The sequence below is a fragment of the Trachurus trachurus genome, assembly GCF_905171665.1.
Source record: "Trachurus trachurus genome assembly, chromosome: 9".
NCBI classification, from domain to species: domain Eukaryota; kingdom Metazoa; phylum Chordata; class Actinopteri; order Carangiformes; family Carangidae; genus Trachurus; species Trachurus trachurus.
In genome coordinates this window covers 23707976-23732574 of record NC_139895.1, presented here as the reverse complement: position 1 = coordinate 23732574, position 24599 = coordinate 23707976, and the positions used below count along the sequence as shown (strand labels likewise).

The 24599-nt window shown below is 41.0% G+C and overlaps 2 protein-coding genes across 3 annotated transcripts in view; one reads left to right on the top strand and one right to left on the bottom strand.

Annotated features, from left to right (window-relative positions):
• Positions 1-21591, bottom strand: part of iqgap2 (IQ motif containing GTPase activating protein 2) — a 36212-nt gene extending 14621 nt beyond the window's left edge. Inside the window, exons 1-16 of one of the 2 annotated variants that reach the window (XM_083978715.1) lie at positions 21253-21591; positions 17179-17278; positions 12299-12455; positions 11675-11752; positions 10479-10555; positions 7650-7717; positions 7174-7287; positions 6846-7024; positions 5974-6061; positions 5626-5789; positions 4977-5064; positions 4546-4709; positions 4229-4389; positions 3630-3754; positions 3280-3443; positions 333-359 (exon numbers count right to left, since the gene is read on the bottom strand). In XM_083978715.1, coding sequence (XP_083834841.1) covers positions 333-359; positions 3280-3443; positions 3630-3754; positions 4229-4389; positions 4546-4709; positions 4977-5064; positions 5626-5789; positions 5974-6061; positions 6846-7024; positions 7174-7287; positions 7650-7717; positions 10479-10555; positions 11675-11752; positions 12299-12455; positions 17179-17278; positions 21253-21298 — 1800 coding nt within the window. In that variant the 5' untranslated portion in view covers positions 21299-21591. The remainder of the gene's footprint in view (positions 1-332; positions 360-3279; positions 3444-3629; positions 3755-4228; positions 4390-4545; positions 4710-4976; positions 5065-5625; positions 5790-5973; positions 6062-6845; positions 7025-7173; positions 7288-7649; positions 7718-10478; positions 10556-11674; positions 11753-12298; positions 12456-17178; positions 17279-21252) is intronic. The other variant, XM_083978716.1, reaches the window with a different exon arrangement.
• On the top strand, positions 6-3257 carry f2rl2 (coagulation factor II (thrombin) receptor-like 2). Its single transcript, XM_083978717.1, has 2 exons — positions 6-1362; positions 1681-3257. Exons 1-2 carry the CDS (start codon positions 1299-1301, stop codon positions 2745-2747), a joined length of 1131 nt encoding a protein of 376 aa, XP_083834843.1. The 5' UTR covers positions 6-1298; the 3' UTR covers positions 2748-3257.
• Positions 21592-24599: the final 3008 nt, after the last annotated feature.

The window sequence follows — 24599 nt, the reverse complement described above, 5'->3', positions numbered from 1 at the left end:
TGCAGTCAGAGGAAAAAGTACAAGCAAAAGAGTTATTTCTCTCACGTTTTTATTTTAAGAGAAAAACTAAACTATGCTTTAGACACACAAGGGATTGTTCATGCATAATTGCACAATACTAACTTGATCAGATTAAAAATCGTTTGAAGAAATTTTAGTCGAAACATTCAATGTCAAGGTTAGAAATTCCTGTAGGAAATTCATCAAGTTAGGATTGTAGATATTTGTATATGCAGCGTTTAGTTCTACAGCAGCAGCACGTCAGAGCGACACTGATTATCAACGCTACACAAGCTGGTGCTAATAAAGCAACAGCAGATAGAGGGCAGTACCGTTTCCCCTGTGTCCAGAGGTAAGATCTAAGGAAAAGGAAAACATATTATAGGGAATTGTTATTTGTAGGTATGGTAAGACATACAGTACCATATCCACTCAAACAGCCACTTCATACAAAAATCCAACTCCAACATGTAACATCACAACAAGCAGAATGGATGTTTACTCAGCCTAATTTTCTGTTCGCTCTTTAACTACAGTACCACCACAAAGCTCTGCTGGGGCCTGAGGGCGAAAGGCCAACAGGATGGAAGTCATCACCAAAACACTGAGCAGGCTGAGAAACTCCTTTATTTATATCCGACCGAATCCCAGCCGTCCCTTATGGCTCTTTTTTTAGTTATTTTTTATTCTTGGCCATTGTAAAAGACAATTTCTTCATTATTGTGTTTCTTCATTATTTATGCAACAAACCAGAGAAACATCTACAAACCAGAGAAACATCTACACACAATATGGGACCAACCAGGAAAAACAATTTACTCATCATCAAGTAATACAGTCATGAGTAACATATTTCATGAAGATACAAAATCTTCCAATATCAAAAAGGTCCATCAGACTAGTGATTCCTCCAGTCCATGCCGTACGTAAGATTGCACTTGTTGCTGTTACCCAATAAGTAATTTGTTGAGCTGTTCATAAAGCAGTAAACAGTGTCCTCCCACCCCAGTGAGTCAGTGGGCAGTCACTGACGCAGGGAGAAAGGCCATTCACTTTTTCAAGCCTCAACAGGAAATATGCTCACAGCACCGAACAGACAGACAGGCATCCAACACACACAAGCGGGACAGCCAAGCCTGAGCGCACACCATTATATCAGCTCTACTGTTGCACCGTAAAGATGCTTAACTGCAAATTTCACCGGTGGCGGACTTCTGCATCAAGTGAAAAGCAACAACACTGAGAGGGATACTCACAAGAAAAAATTGAAGACTCGGGACTACAGACTAAAGAGAGGTATGGCAGACCTTGTGCCAGGATTACTCATTTGTCTCATGGCAGTGCAGACTATTCAACATGATGGTGAGTGCATTCAATACTTTGACTAATTCAGCTAAATGCCACATCTGTATTTGGACTTTTTTTTTTAAGTAACTGTGGTACACACCAACTACTTAAAGACTATTTCCCCACAGTAAAGTTCCTGAATGTTTTGTTTAAATAAATGTACTTGATAATATGATCTAAGTCTCCTAATTAAAACTTAACAACAGAACTCTAGTCAACAACAGACAACATGATTAACCAACCACATTTTCCTTTTTAGGTTTTTATGTGCTGTACTGTAGTTTGAAATGTATTTTTACCATAAAACTAAGGTTGTTTTTTTGCCCATTACAGGAAATGCAACCAGGACCAAAAACGGTATTTCAACTGGTGCGATACCAAAAACCTTCAAAGGGAGGCTGTACAAACATAATCACACAAACCAGCTGCCAGCTCTGCACCGTCCCAGCACAAACCCGCGGCTCATTGTCAACCCAGAGGACCCGGTGACAGCTTACATCACAGGGACCCTCAGCACCTGGGTCATACCTTCATCATACATCCTGGCCATGCTGGTGGGAATCCCCTCCAACGCCTACATCTTGGGCTTCCTCAGAGTCAGACTCAGAGAAAAGTCCATGTCCACAGTAATTCTCTACTTGAACCTGGCCTTGTCCGACCTGTTGCTTCTGCTTTCTCTGGCACTCCGGGTTCACTATCACTTCAATGGAAACAACTGGATATTTGGGGAAATCTCCTGCCGGCTTATCACAGCACTGTTTTACGGCAATGTTTACTGTTCAGCTCAGACTATAGCGTGCATCAGTCTGCAGCGCTACCTGGCTGTGGTCAGACCGTTTTTGTACAGACAGATGACTAAGACTGGCCTGGCAATGGGGACCTGCCTGGTTGTATGGTCCCTATTTGGGGCTGCTATTGTGCCTGAGCTGCTAGTTATGCAGACCTACCAGGTGACCCAGCTGGGAGTCACCACCTGCCATGATGTGCTTCCCCTAGAAGAAAAATCACATTCCCCATTGGTGCTATACAGACTGATGCTGGTTTGTCTGGGCTTCATTGTGCCATTCCTGATTTGTATCTTTGCCCATGTGGTAGTGGTGTACCACCTTAGGCAGTCTGGTTGTGACTGGAGACCGTTCATCAGGGTCAGTACGCTGGTCTTTGTCATCTTTGTAGTGTGTTTCTTGCCTAGTGGCATCCTGCATATCACCCACTACATCCGTTTGTTTTCCAGTGGGGACGACAGACTGTATGGATACTACAGAGTAGCGGTGTGTCTCTGCTGCTTCCACAGCTGTCTGGATCCCTTCCTGTGTTTGCTTGTGTCCAAGACGGCAACTTCAGACCTACAATTCATTTCTCTCCGTGAGAAACCTCAGAGGCCAACAGTTACGGCATAAGACTGGATGTGTGTCCAAAAGACAAAAAAACAAAAAACATTCCAGCTGGACCATTGTTAGGACACAGCGGGGAAGCACAAGGAACGAGGATGGAAATAGAGACAGGGGAATACCACAACTTGTTAGGTCGACAACAAGCAGTCTTTGCATAGTACCAGAAACAATCCAAGTCCTTCATGTACACTTTGTAAAAAATAACTCTGGATCACAGCATGTTGACAGCTAATGTATCCTCTATTTTGCTTTGTCAGTGATTAATATAGATATTTACTGCAACTGCAATTCAAACATGTAAAATATGTACTGTACATTACAGTTACAATTCAGCTTCATAACAATGTAATATAAAATAAAAAGTAATGGCAGTGATGACAGGCTGCTTGTCAATTCCAATAAACCTGTTAACAAATGAAGAGGTCATAGTACTGTATGTGGCTACAACTCTGGTTTATTCAGTTTAATCATTTTTGCATATTTGGGATGTGGGAGGTGAAGTCAACCTGGATTAAATTAAACAACAGAATCCAATTACCTGGCAGAGAAGTTCCTTGGTATGTTGCAGGACATCATGGTAGTGTTTGGCTGTGGCGGGGTTCACACCAGTCAGCTTGGCTGTGGGGAGGAGCAGTGCAGCAAGCGTCTGCTGATGATCACGTGAGTTAAGAGCCTCATTGATCTCAGCGATGGCGATGATACCTGGAGGCAAGGACAAGACACATTTGGAACCTGATCATTTAATTTATTGTGTGTTTATGATTTTTTTCATTGCACAGCTACATATAAAATAACACTTTTCCAAGTATCCAAACTGGCTAGTGTATTGCTAACAAAGAACAAGGAAAATACTACAGTATAATTAAAAGGTTTGCAAGACTTTCTCACGTTCATGTTCTTCATGGACTTGAATGTTGACTGTGTCGATGCACTTCTGAACATCATTCCAGGTGAGAAACTCCTGGCCATTGGTGAGAGCCTCAGTTCGCTGTTTGATGAGTGTGTCAGCATACCTGAGGGAGAGTGCCAGGGCAAGCGTCAACAGTTTTGTGACATTAAATGAGTCATATTCAGTAGCCCAACGTAGTGTTGACGATGTTACAGTGGAGAGATCTGAAGTGGAGTGACTTACAACCAAAAGACGTTTCTGTTGTAATTTAATCTTGGAATAAAATTAGTTTTTCGTAAAACCATATCGCCATAATTTAACAACAGAAAAAAAACAGATAAAAATACATGCATTTAATACAATAACCAGACAAGAGAAGGATTATCACCGGTATTCACAAACAAGACTGCAGAGCAATAAGACCCTGAAGTCTGTTGTCTTGCTCAAGGACAAAGTCAGGCAAATGTTTACCAAAAGAGAACCGAGAACCAGCAGTCACAAACCTGCTGCCCTGTGGGCCAGATACAACTAGGACTTCTTGCTAGTACAGATGTCACTGATACATTTTTGCCTGTCAGAAGTCCTGCAGCCATCTTACCTGTTGAGGTTGTCTTGGTCCATATTGGTGAAGCCCAGCGGAGAGTCTGTCAGTTGCTCAATCACAGCCTGTGGGTCCTTGGTGTCCAGAACCTCGTTCAGTACCGCTACAGCTGACAGCATCTCCACAGCCACACTCAGCTCCTCGTGGCTCAGGCCAGACTAATAAACATAAAGATCTGGATTACACTCATGAACTAATATTTGACTCCAATATATGTTTCCCTTCGTGATGCCAGACTTTTGGACCCCCACTGCATGTCTAGCACAGACACATACTGTAACTGTACAAGCATCTGGGTCCAGGTGAATACTCACCCGCCCGCTTTGCAGCTGCAAACTGAACAGTTCTGCCTGATAGAGGTTGGCAGCAGTTTGGTAGACGATCGGCAGTTGGGCCTCAGGGTTTGTCAGCTGTTCCACTGTCTCCATTGCATTGCCAAGGCGAATGGCGGTGTTGATCGCAGCAACTGCATCTAGTTCTGATCCAAGTAAAAAATCAATTTCAGTCAGTGAGTCACAGATATGTTGCATTAATCTGACCTTTATTTCCCAAAGGCATCTCAGTATGAAAACTATGCTTTAACCTGCAATACCATGACACATTGCAAAAACTTTGAAAACCTACGATTAAATATTCATAGTAGATAAGACATTACATACTGTATTTTGTGATTGTTGAAAAACTAGCTAGTGGGAATGAATTTACTGATAATACACATCTGTGGTTAATAACAAGAGATGCTTACTTCGTTTCTCAGCCTCAGCAAAGTCATTGCAAGAGCTGACAACTCGCTGAATCTCCTCTTTGTCCACCACCACAGCCCTCCCTTCATCCTGCAGCACAAAGATTAGAGTACACTAGAGAGACTCCACTAAGCTTTCATGGTTAAGCAGTTTGTTTTACAGTAATGCAGAGCCATAGAGGACAAAGTATCTGGGGCTGTCCGTTTCATCTGAAGATGCAGTGGCTGATTTGCTCTTTATTCTCTGAGGATAAAATCATATTTTATAACACTGTGTTTACTACCAGCAGCAGTAGTCCTGCATCAATGTCTACACTAAATCTGCTGTGTACCCAAGTGGAGTCTCTGTTTTTAGAAAAGATACGAAAAAAGATCTGTAAGCATTTCTACGTTTCCACAGAAATACAGTATGCCTAATTTGTTTACATGGCTTGTAAGTTGACAACACAGTAATTTCCAAGACAGGCCCAGGGGAACCCCAAGAACTATTTTATTTAATTTTCACCATCTAATAAGGGCTCATTTACTTAATGCATCCAACAACTGCAAATAAATGTAATTAACTGACAGCTTAACAAGAGAACAGAGGTGCTCTGGCTCCTGAGGGCCCGAGTTAGCAACAACAGAGCAAATAAGCTCAGAGTAAGTATACCTTAGATTTATGTTGGCAGTAGGTGGTAAAATGTTCCAGGTACCAGCGGCTGTTTGAGTCCTGAACACCCAGCAGGGCAAGCGCTTCAAGCCTAAGTGCAGTCAAGAGTGCAGCTTCGTCCTGGGCTGACACTGCTTCATTCACCTGCCTCACTGCTGCCTGGACTGGAGACACAGAAAGACAGATATCACTGAGGGACAATACATCTTCTACGTGTTTAGATAAGCTAGGAAACTGAAATTTTATGTAATTTTCTCATGATCATGTGTATCAACACTATACACAGATTTCTTTTTCTGTTTTCATGATGTTGGCAGTGTTATGATAAAGAAAACACAAAGTCCTTACTGTTAACTAAGTCAAGGCAGCCCTGGATCTCCTGCTGTGTCAGGAACTCCTCATAAACATCTCTTTCTTCAGTGGCAACTGAAGAGCGCTAAGGGACAGGAAATAAAGAGAAATGCATTTATTAGATTTGTTTCATATGGCAAATTTAATTTGTACTTGATGGCAAAATTTGTCCCCATTCATACTAAAGAGCTTGCTTTTTTTTTACAAATGATGTTTTAGCTGTTCAGGCTAAATGGATGGCTCCAGCTTTCACAGTATTGTTAAGAGAATAGGGAGCAAGATGCCAGATGAGAGGAGGGTTAGCGTTTGGTGAAGTACAGCTGACACTGCAGCCGCTGGAATGTGCTGGCAAGGCAAGAGGGAGTGAGCCAGTGCAGGCAATCCCTTTCAGACCTCCGTCCTTTTCAGTTAGAGCGGTTATCAGTACATGTCTACATTTTCTGCATTCCTTAAACTTGGTTTGAAGATTACTCATTATGAGTCTCAAATCATTTGCATTTTTCTACTTTGTATTTATTTCAGTTCAGTGGACGTATTTACATAGCAATATTGAAAGTTCTGGTGGTCTGCATACACCCTTAAACCACATTTTGCAACTTAATTCTCAACCTGAGTTGAATGTGGAGGCTAAGAACACATAGTAGCTTTAATCGAAATGTTTCTATTGTGATGGACGTTTTTCTTTTCTTTTTTATATATTTTTATGAATGGTACTTGCTTAAATGACACTTATGTAACTCAAACAGACAGACACAGAGTCACAAAGAAGTTAATCAAAGTATAGGAAAAGTCAAAAATAATTTAATTACCTTTAATTATAGAAATTAAAATGAGACTTAAACTTTAGAGGTGTTTGTTCAGCCACTCACCCTCCCAGAGGACTGATCCTGCTTATGAGCCTTAGCCTTGCTCAGCGTGTGCTGGTAGTCTTGGGCCAGACATTCCTGTATGTTCTTCAGCATTGCGTTAGGATTGTTCAGGGCTCCCATCGTCACAGACGCCTGACCTCTGTCAACAGCCTCATTGATGGCAATCACAGCAGCGTGCACTAAATATGACAGAGGATGTGAACCTTTTAGTACTGGCCAAGGAAACAACTCAAAATTAGCCAACTGTGGCATATGTTAATCTCTTCATCCTCCGCGGTTTCAGTCAAAACCATTAACCAAAAGGTCAATTACAAAGGTCGGGACTTACAGGCAGCTTCATCCACTGAGAGCTCATTGGCCAGGATACCTCCAATCTTACTGAAAGTTGGCATCTGAATGCCATACTTCTCCAACTCGCTCCTCATATTACTGATCTCTTCCTCTGAAAATGAGACATATATTATTGGCAGGGAAAAAGTGGTGACAGAGTGTGACATTATGCTAAAATGTACTGCGTGTAACAGAACTTATCTTTCTTTAACAGTTTCTCAGTTGACTGCATGAGAGTACATGATATTATACATTCAAATTTTCTAAATCAAATCCCAAAAAGACTGGCAATTAAAATCAAGGTTGCCTCCCACACAAGGAGGATTCTCTTGAAATGAACACAATGTCAAATATCCTGCAGCAACATTTATCCTTTATTTTAAAAGGCAATAAAAACGTCATTGCTTCTTTTGCCTTTCAAAATGTGTTTTTGCTTTGGCGCTACAATTATATAATGATTTCAAGAGATGTTACCTGTAAAGGCAACTTTCCCCAGCAAGTCCTGAATCTGTGGTGCGATGCCCAATTTATACAAGTACAAGCTGAAAAAGAGACAAACAGGGTTTAGGATTCATAAAATAAGGAACAAGTTAGAAGCTCGAAACACTCTGCAGCTTAGAAGTCTTACATCATCAAACTAAAACTGGATTTCATTTTTATTTGCTCCGCAAGATTTTGATTGTTATGATTACCCTCCTGTAATGTTACACTTATACCACATGGGGGTAGTGTTTGCTCAGATTACAATTAGCAGCCAGCCGGCTCAGTCTACCGCTGAACAACCTCAACAAGCAGGTGGCTGGAAACTTCATAAAACTTTCATCTTCCCACGGGTACCTGATAAGTGGTAATGAATTATAGATATTTAAGGCAGGCAGGTCGGGCATCACCGCTGCTTTGAAAGGAGCAGTTACATTAGTTAGTTATCCTACCCTTTGGTCGGAGTGTGTGTGTAAACACGAAACGCACTCTGTCCTTGGGACACAAGGAGCTTTGTACGGCTATCTAAACTCTGCTTATACAAAGGCTAATGTTTTGCAGGCAGCTGATTTTGTCTGAGATACAAACACAGCAACAGCTGACTGGGGTTAATGAAGGTGGCTGATTACTCGCCACAGGGGTTACAGACAGACAACCAGCTGACACGCTTGGAGCAACTAGCTCTCTACAGATGGTAGATTCCCCTTGCTTTAGATGTTTTCCTCTTGAATTTTTAAACAACAAACCAAGCCCTACGTCCCAGCCACATGTCAGAACAAGTGCTTTAAAATGAACTTGTGAGCTATGGCTTTTCCCTATTATATCATGTTCCCTTTCAATTGAGCATCTGCTGATTTGCCGTCATGTCTGCATATGTGTTTGTACCCAGGGAAGCAAAGTATTCACTAGGTCTTGTGGGACTTGAGCTGGATTCACAGGAAGGAAGAGCACGTGTGTGCATAAGGAGGAAAGGGAAACCAATTCTCCTAGGACCTGAACAAAAAACTACAACAAAGAAAACAATCCAAGTAGCTCACATAACCACTCCCTAAGTGTGTGTTTGGCTCGCTAACGGGTCAGATAGATAAAAATGACTCCAGTATGCTCAAAGTCATCTCAACTGAAAAGGCAATGACCTAAAGTTATACTGCTGGAGCCACCCATGTTACAATGAGACCACTGTTTCCAAAAACATTTTCCACAAACCTGAAACTGACAAAGAATTTACCCCCTGTACCAGGGCTGTAAGTAAAGATCAGAGCAATGAACACCACATCTGATTTGCCAGATAGCTTGTGGTTACATGCTGAATAGGGGTTTGCTGCTAAAGCAGTGTCTTTAGCATGGCCATGCTCATCAAAGTGTCAAAAAGCAGACAATGAAAAGGCTGAATATCATTCCTACAGTCCATAATTATTTGAGCAAACATGCACTCGAGGACCTGAAAGCTTAACTAAATGCACAGTACTGTATAACGTAACCTTGACCTACTTGACGCAAATCATGAAGGATCTGTATTTCTCACTGCCTTACACGAGAAGGGATAACAGTTTCCAGTTCCTGTTTCATATCACTTACAAAGTACTAGTTCTCCTCTTGACATATACATGAAAGGTTGAACTTGGTGAACACATAGATAGGCCATTCCTCTCCAGAGAGTATACAAATATCTTTATGTGAGAAGTTATTTGTCATTCTACTGAAACTTTAAAGTTACTGTATGGTTGGTAATCATGTTGTTCAGAAACACATTTTGTTATACTGGGTGAAACGGTCCCTCTATCCTGAGAGTAGTCAATACATTATGTATTCAGAAAAAGGAACGAAAATAATCAGACCTCCGTGGCCGCTGCAGGACTGACAAAACTCTGACCAATCAATGCTTTTTGCTCCGAAAAGGAAAAACCAATCAGATGCCTTCATGTCTAGTTCTGCCTACGCCCAATCAAGCTGCCGTCTCTCTCCCTCTCTCCCTCCTCTCACGTGCGCGATCAGAGTACGTTCATGGAAAAGCCACACTCCAGTCCGATGGGTGGAAATGTAGCTTTGGCAATGCGTGTTGGGTGTCTTCACTTACGTCCACGGAAAGGTGAAGGCGTGGCTTCAGATAGAAGTATTGAGTGAAAGGAAATTAATCTGAATTTGACAGTGTGTAATCTGTCAGTGACAGGAGTATAAACAGACTACAGCTGCACATGAATAAATCAACATTAACAGGCAAATGCAATCCTTGCTGGATCTAATCTGCCAAACAGCACATGGTTTTATTCCAGCTACAAGACACTTGGTTTTAAGGTCTTTAAAGACTGGCTTTCAGTTTTTCCTCAGAAGTCACACTTGATAGTCAGGTGTGGCACCTTCTGGGACAAGCGACTTGTTAGAGAAGAGAAAACCAGCACCCTCCAATCAGCTCCTTTTAACTTTTTATTGTAGGACAGGCAGGCAGGACAGACGTTTCGACCGAAGTCTTTTTCAATGTAAGTCTTACATTGAAAAAGACTTCGGTCGAAACGTCTGTCCTGCCTGCCTGTCCTACAATAAAAAGTTAAAAGGAGCTGATTGGAGGGTGCTGGTTTTCTCTTCTCTTCTTGTTTGCCTTGGCCGTGCACCTCCACATGAGAGTTTTTTTCTCCTTTTTTGAGATTCAGGGTGAGTGCTCACTACCTCCGTTCTGAATACAAGCGACTTGTTACCCTGCTGTTGTGCAAACAAAAGATTTTGGAGATGGATGAGTAACAGTGCTGCCAGAAGAGAGAAACACATTAAGTGAGTTCAGTGAAAAATCACCATGTTGTTGGAATCCTTTTATCATTTTAGCCTCACCTCAGTGCGTGTATGCAGTATACCACCTTGGGCATGTTTTTGCGATCATAGACATCTGTTGTTTCAGGATAGAATATCTGAAAGTAGAAACCGCAAAAGACATTAGTCACTCTTTTTTTTTTATCGTGACACTCTTTATTCTGCTGCAACTGAACAGGAGCACTGCCTAACACAAAAGTCCTTAAAAAATAAATGATAAAACATAGTAATGTCCACCAATCTCTAACATTTTGTGTAAAAGAGGACAAGCTTCACAATGATAGTAACAGTGCAATGTCTTGCAGGACCAATCTTGGTGCGCTTCATCTCATGACAAATTCCCAAACAGGCATTTTGCACATACAGTATTTACATAATCTCAAAAACAAGGGATTGTGCAACAGAAAAAGCATTGTCGCTGGATTGATTCTGCCCAATGTTAGAGTCAAAGTTGTTTCTACAAATGTCAGAAGACATATACACCCTAGCTTGGTTTTGGAGTCTTCTTGATAGATGTACTCTGCTCCATCTTAGTCATACTGCAGGTACAAATCTTAGTTCCTAATTTCTTCTGTACCAAGCCAAAAAGAGAGTGCCTCCCAGTTCAATAAGTTCTTGGGGAAAACATCATTTGAATGGAATCTCTCTGGATAATATGCAACTATTTCCCTTCATACCACATGGGTTTGGGTAACAGCTGCTACAACACTGAGGTGTAAAACAATCAGAAAGAAGCATCATCTTACACAAAGCCTTATGTATCAAATAGATATCTTTCTTCCAAAGTTGACCAATTAAAATCTGTAGCAAATAGACGATTTGGCAAGCTGAAACAAACAAGTCTTAGAGAGTGTTCCTTCTTCTTCTAAAACAAGTCAGATCTTTTGTAATCATGAATAATTGATTGGTATTGCTGACATTACATGCCACTGAGTTGATGACAGCACTATTCCTTGGCAAGTCCTGTTCTTGGATTTCAGAAGTGCACGGGTTGATCCATCATAAACCATGAGTCACAGTGATGCAGTGGGGATATTTTTTAACTTAGCAAATGGCCTCACAAAATATCAACTGTTTATGACTTCATCTACAAGTGAGATACTGTAACAAAACCTGTGATAACGCACTCCAGAGGGTCTCTACACTGTATAGCCTATGTTTGTCAAACAGGGAGTGGCAGTGTGTATGTGTTATAGATGACTGTGTAACCCCCTTACCTTTGGGAGGCCCACTGACTCCATAGCTCTGAGCCACTGCACAGTGTTGTCCGTGTGTCTGAAGTGCAGCCCTGTACTCTGGAGATGAAAATTGGAGAGGAGAAAACCATAGCCAAATATTTATGATGAATTGCAAAGACATAGTTAAAAAAAATGCCTGTTGCACTTAATAGTAAACATTATACAGTAAAAGGGTTGTCATATAAAACATACATCCAGTTGCATTGCAGAAAAAACAAGTGAATCATCAATAATCTTAAACACTTGCCAAAGCTGATCTGGCCCACGGATAGCTTTACACTTACTTATTATATAATTTTATAAATATTGTCATGGCATCAAGCAGTCTGATAAGGCTTGTTTTAAATTTATCAAAGAGAAAAAAAGACACATTCAGGCTATTTTCATACTTTATTAGCACAGCTGCATGTTACAGTAAGGCCTTAACACTCAGTTGCCACGTTTCTCCCCTTCCTGGCTGACAGGAAGTCCCTGAAAGATATGGAAACAGCCTTCCTGCCTGCTATGATGCAAGCTGATGAAGAATGCAAACGTAGTACAACTATGACGTTATCGAAGGAAGGAAGATGGAAACAATTTACAGGCAAAAGGAAGGATATTTACCTTGTAACGGGTCTGATCTCTGTCATATATCCTCTTCTCAGACACCATTTTGGGGGCAAAAAAATTGGCCAATTTGCCAAGGTAGACGCCATTCCTCAGTCCCTCTTCCAGTTCTGTGGTAGGGGGCAAGTCCTCCTCTAGGCAGGCCTCCATCCACCTGAAAGTATACAAATACTGACCTCAGACCAGGCAGATGGTTTTCTACTATTCATCACTTGCAAATGAGCTGAGCTTGGGAGAAAACTGCTTTTGAAAAAGTCATAATAATTTCTAAATAAATGATTAACTAAAGTCTAAGCAAGGATTTCCATGGCTTTCCTCATATTCCTCATTAGGAAAGTAAAGTTGCTTGCCAAAGAAACTGATGTAATTCCCTGAGAAATCCCCAGAGCATTTAAATGCTGCACTCAATTAATTCTAACATCTCTCTAACCATGAAGAAATGTTATGGCATCATTCAGGATATAAACAAACATCAACATCTGTTTACCCGGCCTGCGCCCTGAGTTCTTAGCCTTGGCTTGAGGCACGAGGCAACACAACTAAAGATGTACAATATTCACCCGATACACACCAGTGTCTTTGCTGCTATAATTAACTGAAAGGTTTCTGGTTAAACAGAGCAACAAAGTAGCCTGTTGACCCGAGAGAACTGGGCATTGTTACAGGCAACACCCACACTGTGCCCAGCATGCTTTGGGAAGGGGGCTGTGGACAGATCTGCAGTCTGAACTTTGGACAGTCTTAGTTGTTTTTTTCATGTGGACAATTTGAGGTCAAGAAGTAACGGTGAGCAAGATAATCTGTTACATCTTCAATTAACCTTGAGTTTAATTTGATAACTTGCAAAAAGTACAAAAGTGAGTGATCATGAGTAAAAGTGAATCATGGGGAGTGAGCACGGTGACATTTGAAAAAGTAAAAGCTGATATTCGGGTTTATGTTTAAAACAATGTTGGCCATCTTTCAAACTGATGTCATTTCCCTGGATGAGTAGTGGCTTCATAGCAGGAGTCTCTTCCAGACTATTCCCAGAGATATTAGGGGAAAATCCATTCCTATGACCTGGTGAATGATTTGTGAGCACAGTGAATCATCGCGGTCTGAAAATCTGTTACACATTATCTTTCTGCCTGGAAGTGACACCATATTTATTACAATGGTTAAACCTCTGTCCTGACGGGTCCCACACTAAAAAAAAAGGCAAGTTGCTATCCTGTTGCTCATCATCCTACAGGTTCATCTCATTAAAACAAAAACACAGCACCGCGATCAAGCTTGCTTATGTTTCATTTAAAAGTTTCAACCATAACAGTAACGCCTGCCCTCTGTCAGCCTTAAAGCAATAAAGTGCTCCTGCCCACAGACTCCTTGTTTGGGTTAATTATACCAGATCCAGTCGACCAAAATGTGTGTCAGCACATACAGTATAGGACAAACACAACACACCACACCACATGCGCTGTTAATACAAACCCAGTCAGGTGTGTAGGTTTTGCATCTTGCGAAATAAGCATCTGTGTAACCAATTATGTCACCTGATGCTGTGGATTATGCAAGAAGAAGACCTCTGCCATACTGGAGTGTTTTATACAATGGAGAGAACAGATAGCCACTGCATTTTATTTCAGGTGGGTTAATATAACAACAAGATTCTTCAATAGGCTATATAATTCTCCCCGAATGGACCATTTTGCAAATAAAGCTCAGGGTTAGGGTAAAGGATGAAGAAATTATTACATGCCTCTCCAGGATCTACCAAAGACTGGGAGTTGGTTTTATGACAAACAATAACAATTTTAGGGCGATTTTGTCCCCCCAATGCATAGTTAGGATTACCAGGCAGGCACATGCTCCCTTTCAAATCGGACCTGTACGGACGTTATGCGGGCACCTTTGGGCTTGTATCAAGCAGATGCTGTTGTTACATCAATATAAAGATCAGTCAACCTTCAACAACCACACTTCATCTCCTGTCAGGAAATTCCCATTTAGCACTGAATGGCTATGAAACACAGCTCTCTAGTCTCTATCTCTCTGCAAACCAAGTCAAAGTAATGATGTGGATCAAAATCCAGGAAAATGAACATTGAACCACAGGTGAAGTGATACTTTGATGTAGACCAAATGCAAATGATTACTGACAGAAAGGTCATCCAGTTTAAAAACAAATAAATAAGAAGTTGTCAGGAACATGAAAACATCGTCGAAAGGAACATCCTGCGTGGGTAACAGAGCTCTCCTGTGAAACTTCACTTCCTGCACTTAAAACAATGTGGGGAGCATGTGTCTCCTGAAGCAGGACAGGCTAGTAGCCTTGTTTACAACTCTCTGAAGCAGGCCTTCCTGTCATTGTCTAATCTGTGACCCCACCGCGCCAAACAAAGCACAGCCTTCTGGACTCTAGGACATAGTCTGTCACATCTCAACACGTTATTAGTAAACTACACTCTCTTGCTTTGAGCTGCAGCGTCTAAACCGAGTTTACTTCTTGCGTCACTTAGCTTAGTCATGCTGGTCATGAGTTTGAGTGTGTGCCTGTGTGTGCGTAAAGAGTGCATGTGGTGGGGTAGGGTGTGTCTAAAAAATTGGAAATGTTCATTCTATGACAAAAAAAAAGCTCTACATGACTTGAGAGTGAAAATGCATCAACGAAAATACAAAATGGTCCCCTTCCAGAGCTACAAATGTAAACCATCAACTGTTTACTCTTCAATGAGAGTTCAAAGTCTTGCTACTGTGTGTGTGTGTGTGTGTGTGTGTGTGTGTGTGTGTGTGTGTGTGTGTGTGTGTGTGTGTGTGTGTGTGTGTGTGTGTGTGTGTGTGTGTGTGTGTTTATCAACTGACAAAACAAAGTTAAAAACGTTGGGGACTTTGAACAGCATGTGGGCAATCTATTGTGTGAAGATTTCTGATTTTTATGTGCTACTATATAGCAGCAGCTAATCAGCAAGTAAGAAAGACTCTGGATTGATTCTACTGTACATGAAGTGGCACTGGAAGTAACTTGACAGCCTTTTTTCAGGTGTCAGACTGTCACTTGCACATGCTGTCAATGAGGGCAATATTGTTGAAGCTGGTGGTTGGTGCTGAACCACAAGTGTGTAGTAAAAGGTAGCACTTTCAGACGGATGACTTTGTTCAAAAAGTAACTGGCCTGAGGCTCTACATACGTGATGGGGATCACATTGTTAAAAATATTGATTTGTTCCAATAGTCTGTCTCTTATTTCTGTTGGTTTCATTTAGACATGTTAGAGGAGGAATACGAATTTAAAAAGAAAGCAGTGCTAGATTTCTTAATTTTCAGGGTCTGGCTACATTCTGTACTTAAATTGTCAGATTTCAGCCCAAAACTGTATGACATCTACAAGTTTAACAAAGAATGAACAATGAACAAACAACATAGTATGTGCTTGATTAATTTCCTTATAGATCACACCCAGGTGTGCTCAAAGGCTTGCTTCATTGCGGTTGCCTTGTTTCAGTGACTGCTGACTCCTGACCCCAGAGAGCAGAGCCTAATCCCACGCTCTCTGTGGCTGACGGCCGGCTGCCCTAGAGGCCTTGTCTTAATCCTAATCTAGTTTGACACCCTTCCCAGAATAGAGGCTCCACTGCACAATTAACAGGAGTGAGAGGAAGTCAGTGACACTGGGATGGAATAACAGAAAGCTAGGAAATGTGTATGTGTGGGAAAAATGTGTGTGAGAGTATTATACAGTAGTGGTCGCTCTGTGGTTAAAAGTGTTACTAAAACGCCTGTTCCCTAAACTGTCACTTTGTAGCTCACATTTTAAAAAAAAAAGAAAGAAAGAAACAGAAAAAGTGTCAACATCTAGGTGTGGCCCAATTATGATCAATGCCTGAATCTATGCTTAGTCTAGCCCACCTGCCCTTGTGGACCCTTATTATCCTTCTGACATAATTAGATAATGTAGGTTATTGGAACAGTCAAAGTGCACGTTTAGCTATCAGACAGTAATCTGTGAGGAAACGCTGGTGTAAATGATGCTGCCCACACTCATGGCCTGACTGTTGAATCACCACTAAACTACTACAGCACGCTACAGTGGACCAGGGGATAAATAAACCATCTTAGAAATGATTGTCTTTGTAGCAGGGTGGGAGTTGTCACAAAAAAAAAAATCAGTGTGTTAAAAGAGGCATGATCACACTTCCTGTTCCTTCCTGTTCAGATGGATGCCATCATAAAGAAGACAAGACAGGAAGTGGTTTAGTTTTAGCTTTTGCTCAGTCTCACAAGAAAAAAAGTCTTAAAGTTGATGCTGTCTTCAGAATAACTTACTTTTGAAAACCAAAAGGATTTTTTTGGAGAAATCAGAGCAGCAACCTATAGAATCAAAAGTGGTACTTAGAAAACTATCAACAAACTGTAGTTTCAGGTTTTTTATCTTATTATTTTGACAATCAAAGAGGTTAAGGGCGTGGTGGAAAGAGTGCACCTCTTTCCACCGAGTCAGCACCTCCCCTGTTTTAATCACACACTTTCTGTGTATGCTCACAGCTCTGTCACCTCGTTACAGCTCCATGCTACTGCAAACATTATTTCATCACACTGCTTCACTCCTTTTATCTATTATAACCCCTCTCCCTTTCTTCCCATCTACTTAATTGTTCAACCACTCCCTGCTGTTTTAAATATTTGCATAACACTGTTGATTCAACACAGAGTTGTAATACACCTTAACACAGGTACTCAGGTTCACACTCAGTGTAATAACTATGAGCTCTGAGATGTGACAAAAGCAAACAGAAAGGAAAGTGGTTGGCTTGAGTCAGCATGTGCCATTAAGCTCCTCTTCACATTTCCTCCCTTCGCCCCTCCCTCCCACCTTCTGTCAGCTCCTCCTGTCTTACCGTTTGGCCTCCTCCAGGTGACACAGATACTCATATGCGATATTCTGTCGTCTCCTCTCATCCATCTCTTCCGCTGACAACCTCTCATCATCCTGAATGGCTGCAAAAAAAAAAACCAACAACTCTTTTTATTAATAAATATTATTATAGTAAATAGCTAAAACCTTTATGATCAAATAAGTACATTTCCTGACTGTGATGTATGTCACAATATTGCAGATGTCCACAATGTGTGGAAATAAAAATCGGCATCTTTTTAATTATACAGTAGATTTGCTTGGATATTTCATCAACAGAAAGTAAATAAGCATTAATACAGAGTTACAGCAAGTACAACAACCAGTGCAGGGGTCAGATCAATACAACCTTTTATGAGTCATTCACAATTAGTTTTGTATTTTCTTACAGTCGGTTATCTTTAACAGGACAGAGTTTTTCATACAAAAGGCAATATCAAACAAAGGACACCAAAAGCACAGTATAAGCTGAGGCAAACTGAAATTATTTTGCTGATGTTTATTACAGGACTTCAGGGAGCAACATCGACAAGAATGATGCTGGTGCTCTATCGCACTTTGGTCTTATCCAGAAAATGCACATACAGTACGTACCAAAAACATGTAAAATAAGGGGTTATTTCTCAATAAAGGTGGTTTATTCTAATTTTAGGAGTTTACCCTCTGAAATTCACCAGGGCCCTTTATGAAGGAAATTAAATAGCCATGTCAAAGTGGCCTTAGTGGGGTGTCCGACTTGATGTGACTTCTGCTGAGAGAGACGTTGACCTTTACCTGCAGCTTAGTGAGATCTCCTCCCCCCAACACTTCTTACCCCACCATAATCCAATCAAATCTCCTTATTTCTGGCTGAGTGAAGAGACAGAGTCTCAGGCCTGGGAGCTCAGTAAGGAGAGCGCTTTCTCCATCTGGACCAAGCACACAGAGTTTGACTAGGAACTGGGTTTTTGTTTTTTGTTGTGTCCGACCTCAAGTAAACACACACCAGAGCGAGTTGATCCTTTGTCCATGTGACATCATCAATATAACTGCCTCTAGTGATGCCAGGTTAAACTGGTTGAACCTGTTGATTGATAAGCATAAACAATGTAGTCCCAGTGCCCAAGAGGAGGAAACAATCAGCAATTTAAATTAAGCCAATTAAATTGTTCATCATATTCAAATCCATTGAAGCTGTAGATTTGTAATTCTGTCCTGTGCTCAAGTTACTAGCGCTGTAGTGTCTAGCATTTCATGTCTGCAAATTCTTCAGAGTCCAAAAAAAATTTCCTGTGGGATGTTCAAGTTCATTCTATTCAATAAAGTCTCTATGGGGCTTTAAACCTCTCAAGCACTCTGCAGTACACTCTGCCTTTTCAGCCGCCACCTGCATAGACATCCGTTCACTGGGTCTCAATAGGGGCCTGAGTTGATATACATCCAGTTGGCAGGTTACAGTATTAGGCACACTTAGCTAAAACTAGTGCAGTCTAATGCAACAGTCCTTCAATAAATTCTCCTTCATGAATGTTTTGATGGTCCATTTTTATTGAAAATTTTCCATTGTCGTGTCGACTTACTGTATCTCTATTATTGTTTTGGAAGATGCAGCACTACTGAACTGCACAGCATTAGGCATGTCTGTTACTGAAGCAACTCTCAAATGGGATGGACAAAATAATGTGTATGTAAATAATGATTAGGCTGCCTTAGTTTTCAGCTGGCCATTCCTACTAAACTGCCAAATTAGTGTGTGGTAGTCACCGTGAGGGGAGACCCAGGCTAGACACTTGCATTCACCACACACTTTTAGTAGAAACACCTGTGCTTCTGCCTATTCAGCTATTCATGCAGACAGTCATTCACTTGGCAGTAGTGCAATATAAAATCATGCAGATGCAGGTCAGAGGTCGAAGTTGATATTCACATCAAACATCAGAATGGGGAAAAGGTGACTTTGGCTTTGACTATGGCGTGACTGAGTGCTAAAACCTGATGGGTTGGTTTATACTGTATATTTCTGAAACTATTTTCCTCCTGGGACTTTTGCACAGTGTGTTTTACTGGTGGTACTCAAAGCAACAAACATCCAGTGAGATGCTGCTCTGAGGACAGATGTGTTGTTGGTGGCAGAGGTCAGGGGACAATGGCAAGGTAACTCAGATAACCACTCTTTACAGCAGTAGAGTGCAGAATATAATCTCAGAGTGCACATCATTTCCAACCTTGAGGTGGATGGGCCACTGCAGCTAAAGTGGACACCAGTTCACCAAGACTGGATGAGCCTAGTCTGATGGATCTGGACTTCTGTTGATGAAGAAATGCACTCAGCCAGCCTAATGTGAACAGTCCCAGCTGGTGGTTGTGGTATTGGCTCCTTCATGGAGATGATCATGGTTTAAATGAGACAGCTCATCTGAATATGCTTAGCTAACCACGTGCATCATTTTATGACTAAAAATTATTTATCATCTTCTATTTGCTATTTCCAGCACGATGAGCCAACATGTCGCAAAGCAAATGTCATATGAAACTGGTTTCATGAACTAAAACAATGACTTCACTGTACTTCAGTGGCCTCCTCGGTCACCAGATCTGAATCCAGTAAGGCACCTTTGGGATGTGGTAGAACGGGAGTTTCACAGCGAAACTGTGCAGCTGTCAAATCTGCAGAAACTTCATGATGATGCAATAATGTCAACATGGACCAGAATCTCAAAAGAATGTTTCCAACATCTCATGGCCACAAAGAAGCTATAGGCTGTTTTAAGAGGAAGGGGATGCCCCATCTAGCACTGGTGTGGGGTTCCTAAAAGAAGAAGAGCTCAGAAAAAAGGAAAAAAAAAAACTTTCGACAGCACAGTATTCAGTCATCGAACCGTAGATCAACGGCCCAGCTGTGCAGCTGACATGGATGCAAATCTGTATGAACACTTATCTCAGCAACAGAACAGCCCCAGTGCAGCCATTACACACTACCTCTGCTGACTCACTTCACACTTCCTGGAAGAATCTGTCTGCACTCTTGCACAGAGTGTTATATTTAACCCTCAGGATGGGTTTGTTGACTTTGTATGTGGTAGGACCACTGGACCTGAGGTGCAGGCTGTATGTTTGTGACTCATGCTTTTGTTTAGCTGCAGGGTTATTCCACCTGACCTTTTTTTGGGGGGGGGGGATTGGGAAACAAGACATCACGACCATCTTTGCAAGTAAAAATGTACTTATAAACACAGAATAAGCTATGGTGGCCTGTAGGCACAACAAGAGTTGGTCAAGATTTGATCATTGCCTTTCATTGACCGTCAATAGGATCAAGTCAGAGGAGGAGGCTCCACTGATAACATACGTGTGATTGGCATTATCTCACAAAGCTATAGGTAGGCTACACTTTCCACGTGTTAGTAAGTGACAACATACCTCCTGCTACATACCCTTAGGTAAGCGTTTTTCCAGATTTGAAAAGATGTGTTTATTTGTATTACAGTTAAATCACACAGGTCTGTTATAGATTTCTCAACAACAGCAAAAACCCCAAGTTAATGGTTAACCTATGAGAAAATGCCAAATGTGTAGACATGCTGATATGCTCACCGCCACCATTAAATAAATACTGTAGATAGGGGTGTGGGGGGGGGGGCTGTTTTACGTCTGGGGGCACTTAGAAGGGAAACTACAATTCAAGACATCTAGGGGTTAAAATTAAGGACAGTTAACAGATCCTCTAATCGTCAACACCCTGGACCATGAACTTAGCACTTTTATAGCTTGAATTTAATCACCAGTGTGTACGTGCTTCAGCCACAAACCTCTGCCACTGACTGCCAAGTTTGTCCACTTTCATTCACCTCTTTCTTTGACTTGTGCACGGTCAGTTTTTCCATATTCCCAGTGATAAATAAGTACACCTAGTGAAGGTATGCTGCTGCTCAGTGAGTTCAGCTGCAGGTGAACCACCTGTCGTCCATCAAACATCTCTACACCGGCGCCCGACGTTAACTTGTTTCCATCCACAACCGAGCAACACACGCACAATGTTGCATTTCAAACCGTCACGAAAACAAAAGTAGCTACTTACTTCCATAGCGTGGCTTTTGTAAAGATGAGGTCTCTTCATGGTACATCCTGCCCCGTTTCCTCCTCCACCTGTGAACTCGTCTGAACTGGAAATAACTTCAGCCTTGAGCTAACGTTGCAGCCGCCAGTCACCAACGTGCCGCGGCTCTGTCTCAGCAGATACTGGTGTCAATTAAACAACCGGTGTGGATAACTGACGGAGTTTGTAAAAAGAAAAAGGCAGACAGCCGTCCTCAGGAGTTACATGAAATCCCAAATGTCACTTTCGGCAGACAACCCCCATGCTGTGAGCTCCTCAGGCTTGACTCCTGAACAGTGCTCCCTGGTCGTGTTATCTGGCCCCTGCTACTCTCTGAAATGACATGATTGACGGGGCAGGAGATGGAGATTTGAGCACCTTGCACCACCTGCTGGTCAAAAAGGTGACCCCCCCACACCACCTACCACCGCTGCATTCACTGCCAGCTGGGAAAAAAGGTTAAATGCCATCACCCCACTACAGTAGGGTAGGCCTACTATATCACACTGTAGCTGCGCTGTCATTATGTTCATTGTAGGCTTTTAAAATCGTATTTGTGTAGGCTAGGCTACATTTAATTCAGTTTATTCACATCTTCACAATAATTATAATATCTTCTTATGATAGGCCTAAATGTCCATCCCAAGTAGCCTATTATGTTGTATGTAGATACATTTCATTTACATAATATATTCTATGGAGTTCAAGTTATAAATCCTGTTAACATGAATGTAAACTTTAAATAAAATGTCAACATGTATTTTGTCAATGGTTAAATTCGGCCACTAAGTGGCAGTATTACTTTGGGGCTGTTATTAAAGGAGTCAGAGGAAAGGCATGCAGTCTGTGAGTAATTTCTCCCTAGGAGTGTGTAAAGCCTTTTCTTTTTTCTTTTCTTTTTTTTTAACATGAATTTATATAGGTAAGAGCAGTAATGTAAAGGATGTACATTTTATTCAGGGTTTGACATAAATATTGTGGGGAAAAAGCACAAATACATTTGCTAGAGAACATAACCTTTATTGAATATATGTTCAAAAGCAGCACAGTCTGCACTCCCCGTCTTTGCAGTTTTAAACATTATTGATAGAGCATCATTTGGCAAATATTTCTTCACATATTTTCACACTTAGGGACCTCTGAACATACAGCCCAATCATCCTATGGCTGGCAGGCCCTTGACAATAATATACATAACTTTATTCTCCACATACATGTGTTTACCTCCATAAAATGGATGAACAGAACTTACAAGAGTGATACATTCACATTTTTCCCCAACAAAAATCTTAATATTGCCATCGTTTTCTGCCAGAGGGGTTTACAGTAATAACAAAAAATTCACCACAAAATAACAGAAGTTTTCTTACATACATGCAAGTTGGTGAACACACACACGCACGCGCACACACGCACGCGCACACACACACACACACACACACACACACACACACACACACACACACACACACACACACACACACACACACACACACACACACACAGAGTAGCAGGTGAATAAAGACTTAGAGCCAAGGACACAGAGATGTACAACAGAGATACAGTAGATGGACCTATCGCTTAGACAGAGCAGGAGACATGTGAGTCGATCAGGGAGTTTATACACATTTAACCCAGAACTCCATCAATATCAGCTTTGATATGTACATAATATTTACACTCATGCACCCATACACAGGCCCACACACACAGCTTCTCTCTCTTCTACACATACATGCACACACACACAGACACACATAAATATAGTACATATAACCAATGACCCAAATACCTCAAACATGACAAGTACAGTAATATAGGCCTAATTTCTGCCCAGTATAACACAACAGGTGGATCTGCCTCTGATCACAGTTTGAACCAGAACCAGAACCTGAATCTCTTATTGTTGCTACTGATAGCAGTCAGTGGCACTGGGCAAAAGTCATTGCTTTTGATATCAGTGCATTTAGAATCTGTACGTCATACTTTTGTTTCAAAAATATTAACTCACGTTGTCAAAATTATCTGTTGCACAATAGCAGCACACTTTGTTATGTATTTCAAACTGATTGGTCAAAATATGAGAAAAATGTTGGTTTATGGAAATGGATGCACATATAGAGTACCACTTTGGAAGCCTCTTTTTCGTTTTTTTCCCTTCTTGTTTTTTTGAGTAGCCTTGAAAAAGCCAACTGCAGTGCAAGGGCAAACTACCTCTATGCTGCAATCACAGATACCACAAATGCAGAGAAAAGCGGGGGAACACAAGCAGTTAGCCACAGAAAACACAATCCACAAACACAAATTAAACAAGACTGTAAGCAACTGATTTGTTGTCTTGTCATGTATAAATATATTGTCATTTTTCATAAATAATACACATAAATATGAAAAGTGACAAATGTCATATATGAAAATTGTCAATGAAGTTGTGAATTTTTAGAGTTTAGAGCAATATGATTTTAAATAGGTACTATAATTTTTATCTTTTAGTTTTAATATCATTATCTTCAGCAATTATGCATTGAGGTTTCCATGTTGAAAGACAGGATATAGGATACAAGGTAGCTATGTTTTCAAGTTTGAGATTATGGCAAAAGCAGATGTAGTAGATGATAAATTGAAGACAGAGCTTAAATTTGCTTCACAACTCTTGTTTCACAAGCATAATTTCAGACATTTTTTCTCCAAGATGACTGAAAATAAGGTAAGTCAAAAAGTTTCCTTAGGGACCTTATTTTTTTTAAATTATGGATGACACTATTTGCCCTGATTCATTTACTCACGTTGCTTTGTAGTCAAACATGACATATTCATGTTATGACTTATTGTTGCCTTTTCAGCTATTTAAGTTTGGTTTTCAAGGCAGGCTTATCCAACAGAAACAAGTTTCATTAGAATAGGCATGTCTAACAAAAGAGATGAGGTTTATACCAAAAATAAATCCACACCTTAATAAAATATGGTTTTGGCCACATATTTCACATATATTCACAAAAACACCATGATTATTTTATCTATGCACTTCCTATTCACTTTCTGTCTGTTCCTTATAACCTTGGGACACTATATAACTATGGGCAGACTGCTCCAGTTAAGGAGAGGCACATTTAAAAAAGGCCATTCAGTATATTTAAAAGGAAGCAGCACGACATCTTATTATCAATGTCACTGCCACAAGCAAGATCCAACACAAAGCTAATGAGTATCAGAAGGACGGCTCATCAGAAAGCCTTTGTACAATAATACACACGTGGAAGGGGAACCGAACGAACAACATTTGGATAAAATTAATATTTCATCATTTCAACTTCCACAATAACACAGCA

What these genes read in the sequence shown, in the direction of transcription:
- f2rl2 (XM_083978717.1), top strand. Translation starts at nt 1,299, where the DNA reads ATGGCAGACCTTGTGCCAGGATTACTCATTTGTCTCATGGCAGTGCAG. An exon ending in GCAGACTATTCAACATGATG is followed by an intron (nt 1,363 to 1,680) that starts GTGAGTGCATTC and finishes TGCCCATTACAG; the next exon opens with GAAATGCAACCAGGACCAAA.